The following is a 3,947-nucleotide window of genomic DNA, read 5'->3' as shown; positions in this document are numbered from 1 at the left end:
CCCTGCCTTCTGCCGGGAGCCTCCCTACACGGGTCCCTGCAGGGCCCTGTTCATCAGATACTTCTATGATGCCAAGTCTGGGCTCTGCGAGACCTTTGCTTACGGTGGGTGCAGGAGGCAGGAGAACAACTTCCTGGATAAGGAGGACTGCATGAGCACCTGTGGTGGCCGCAATAGGGCCCCGGGTAAGAAAGGGGGCAGGGCAGGGTGGGAGGGGAAGGTCTGGGGAAAGAGGTGGAGCTCAGGGGGGCCACACACCATTCACAGCTGCACCGTGTCTTTTCCCCCTCACTGCTGCCCAGGAGAAGTGGCTGCAGTGTCCTGTGAAACCACATGAGCACATCCTCCATGCACCAGCTTGGCAGAAGGTCACAGCTGGAATCGCCCTCTAGATAATCTAAGCCACTCATCTCCTCTCCTTTTTCAGATGGGAACACGGAGGCAGCCACCCTGCACAGTGGGTCTGCAGTGCTCCTGAGTGCCCCACCTAGGCTTGGCAAACGGTTTTTTTCTTGTTGGTCATCCTAGTGTCAGGAATACTGTGCTTTCTCATTTCTGTGATGGTCAAGGCTCTGTCAGGGTGTAGCCTATCAAGGTCAGGGGCTTCAGTGATGGCGATCAACAAGTTCCTTTCATCTTGCAGAGAGCCGGGCAGCTGGGCTCCCCTGAGATGGTGAAGCTCTAGGAGGCCCCACACAGCGCTGGGCTCTGGCTTCTGAAAGAGCTGAGCCTCTTCCTCTGCTTCCTTCTCAGACTTACCCGTCTCAGCAGAACCCTGCCTCTTTCCTCACCTTCATCCCACTCTCCACCATCACTGCACTCCTTGGAGGGGGCAGCGATGGAAGTTCTGGCATCCAGTTCTGAGCGTCAGTGGTGGCAGAGGATTTTTCAATAAAGAAACCCCTTTTCCCCACAGTGATGTTGAATATTTATCTGTCTGTGGCTTAAATCTTATATTTAATAAATTCTTTTCCTAATTAAACTAACTGGAGTGGATTCTGTTGTTTGCAAGTAAGAACCTTCACCAGTAGGGTCCATGGAAATGCTGGTCCTTCTCATTATTCTGCAGAGCAGCGGGCACCTCCCCTTTTCCTGTCCTCAGACTGGGCCCTACCAGGTATAGGAAGCACACCCATTACAGCACCATCTACCTCTTAATAGCCACCCCAAGCTACACAAAAACCTGGGTGACAGACACCTCAACATGAAAGCTTTCGTTCTTCACTTCTTGGACCAGGACAAATTTGGATGCACGTTGCTCTCCTGGACTCTCAGAAGGAGAAAGGAAGGAGCATGAGACTCAACTGTCTACTTGCCCAAGGAACCTCCTTCCCTGAGGTCCTGTGGTAGGGTGGGGATTGCTACATCAGTTAAAGAAAAGCATCTACCCATTTAGTGAGTGCTTGCCATGTGCCAGGCTCTGTGCTTAGCATATTTCTGGCATTATTTCATTTAATCTTCTGAGAATCCTTTGAAGATGAAATGGAGGTATGGAGATGTGAGTTGGTTTCCTGGAGTTACTGTAACAAAGCACCATGAACTGAGTGGTCTATTTATTTATTTTTATTCTCTTCCACTTCTGGAGGCTAGAAGTCTGAGATCAGGGTGTCAGCAGGGACGTGCTCCCTCTGAAGACTCTGGAGAATGATCTATTCCAGGCCATTCTCCCAGCTCCTGGAAGGCCTGGCTTGTGGCAGCATAAGTCCAGGCTTCACATGGCATTCTCTCTGTCTGTCACCTACTTTGCCCTTTTTATCAGGACACCAGTCATATTGGATGGGGGCCCACCCTAATGAACTCTTAACTTAATCACCACACTAAAGATGCTATTTCCAAATAAGCTCACATCCTGAGTTCCTGGGGTTAGGACTACAACATTTCATTTTTGGTGGGGGACACAGCTGAACCCATCACAGTGAATAAATGGCAGGACCCTAACCATGACAGCCTAGCAGACTGCCCCAAAGCTTTTGTCCTTTGCAGGGAGGAAGATAGTTAAGAGCCCAACTCCCCAGCCAGTCTGTAAGATCCAGAGCCTGGATCTGCCTTAATTTGCAGTTCCTAAGAAGCAGAGGGAAAGTAGTTTGTTGGGTAAGATGGGGGCGGGTAAGAAAGGGCAGGAAAGGCAGCCAACTAACATTGAGTGAGTAAGCCCACTGTCACTGTTAGTGATGAGTTCCAATGGGGGATGGTCCAGATGGGGTCAACACCTTCCTTGTGATTGCCTCCCCCAAGAGGTAAAAGAGCACTGACATACCAACTCCCTGTCATTCATTAGCTGGGGACTTCTGGCTTCTTCTGTGCACAGGCTTCTTGTATGCCTCCAGGAAATCCCTCAGGCAAAGAGCTGCAGATACTGGCAGTTGGAAGTCAGCCAGCAACACTGAGGGTGGCAGTGGTCAGTGGTCGGGTGGGCGCACATCTGCCACACTATGTGGCTTTGAATGAGTTACTTAACCTCTCTGCACCTGTCTTCTTCCTACATGGGGTTGTTGTGAGGATAAATGAATTAGGACATGCTGAGCCCTTCCTTAGACCAGAGAGCCTGGCATGTGATTAGTGCAATTTAAACACTTGCTAGGATAATTACTGACTGAATTATGCTGTCCTCCACTGGAGGAGTGATTCCAACCTCACCTAGAAGAATTAATGCTGGAAGGCATGTGGGACAGAAACTGATCCAAAGTGCTTATTTCATAGGTGAGGAATTTAGGGCCTAAGAAAGGGAAGTTTCTTGCCCAGTGTCACCCAGCTAACAGCTATGAGACATTATAAGAGACTAAACCCCGGCAACATCACTCATTCCTTCGTTCATTCGTCACTCTAACATGTACTGACATTTAGTATCTGTTTTGTGATAGGAACCAGGGAAACAGTAATGACCAGATCTCTGTGAGTAGCTTCCAAATCTATGTGATTACTCACACCCACATCAGTAAATATTCTGAGTGTTCAAATCCCATCTCTATATTATAATTATATACACCCTGTTGCACTAGTATGTACACTTGAAGTATTCAACAATATAATTTTTTTTTTTTTTTTTTTTTGGCCACACCACATGGCATGCGGAATCTTAGTTCCCCAACCCGAGATTGAACCCATGCCCCCGGAAGTGGAAGTGCGGAGCCCTAACCACTGGACCATCAGGGAAGTCCTAATAATATAAATTTTCATAAAGGGTAGGCTAGAGAGAAAAAAGCATAAATTTGTAGATGTTTTCTCCTGTCCCCCAGTGCACCCCACTTAGAGTATCTCTGGACCAGGACAGTCTTGACCTGCAAAGAGCTCCCTGCCCAGAATAGAAGGCAGACATAGAGTTTCAGAAACATACATGCTGTGGAAGCCAAGGTGGAGGCCCTGGCTGTCACCTGTGAGGTCAAGATCAGCCTCCCAGAAGAGGCAAGGCTTGAGCTGAGTTTGGAAGGGTGAATTGGATTCTATCAGGTGGAGAGAAGAGGAGAAACATGTACTTTGGGGTAAGGCAAAGAGGCAGAGATGAGAACAAAGATTCTACTTTCATCCATTTCCCAGACTGGAGTCTGTACTGGTTTCCAAGTTGCTGTTGAGCATCATGAGGAGACCCCAAAGTGTTCGTCAAAGTCCACTCAACACTGAACATAGATGGACCTGGGAGTCCCCTCGCTAGAGAGCAGAGGAAGAGGAGATACCCAGGAGACATGAGGGAAGCACCTCATTTGCATGAGAGCCCTTGTCCTAAAGCTCGAGTTTCCTGGTCCCTTCTGTGAGTCCCAGCTCCTGAGGGGAGTGAGGCAGCTGCCTTTATCGTCCCTAAGAAACAAACCCATCAGAGGTGAGTGACATAGTGAGTGGATGTTGGAATGAAGGAGGGATTGGTGGTGGAAGCAGAATTGGGGGAGGCTGGGGTTCCCTGGTGGCACAGTGGTTGAGAGTCCACCTGCCGATGCAGGGGACACGGGTTCGCA

At 49.1% G+C, this 3,947-nt stretch overlaps 1 protein-coding gene across 1 annotated transcript in view; it reads left to right on the top strand.

Moving 5' to 3' along the window:
* The window catches only part of SPINT4 (serine peptidase inhibitor, Kunitz type 4), a 23,610-nt gene that overhangs the window by 7,948 nt on the left and 11,715 nt on the right, over positions 1–3,947 (top strand). The window contains exons 2-3 of the mRNA XM_007451650.1: positions 1–185; positions 428–457. The exon at positions 1–185 is cut by the window's left edge and continues 34 nt beyond it. Coding sequence (XP_007451712.1) covers positions 1–185; positions 428–457 — 215 coding nt within the window. The remainder of the gene's footprint in view (positions 186–427; positions 458–3,947) is intronic.

Source organism: Lipotes vexillifer, unplaced genomic scaffold (assembly GCF_000442215.2).
Source record: "Lipotes vexillifer unplaced genomic scaffold, Lipotes_vexillifer_v1.1 scaffold2049, whole genome shotgun sequence".
NCBI lineage: Eukaryota > Metazoa > Chordata > Mammalia > Artiodactyla > Lipotidae > Lipotes > Lipotes vexillifer.
The sequence above is the reverse complement of the archived record's forward strand: the minus strand, read 5'-3'. Positions and strand labels throughout refer to the sequence as shown.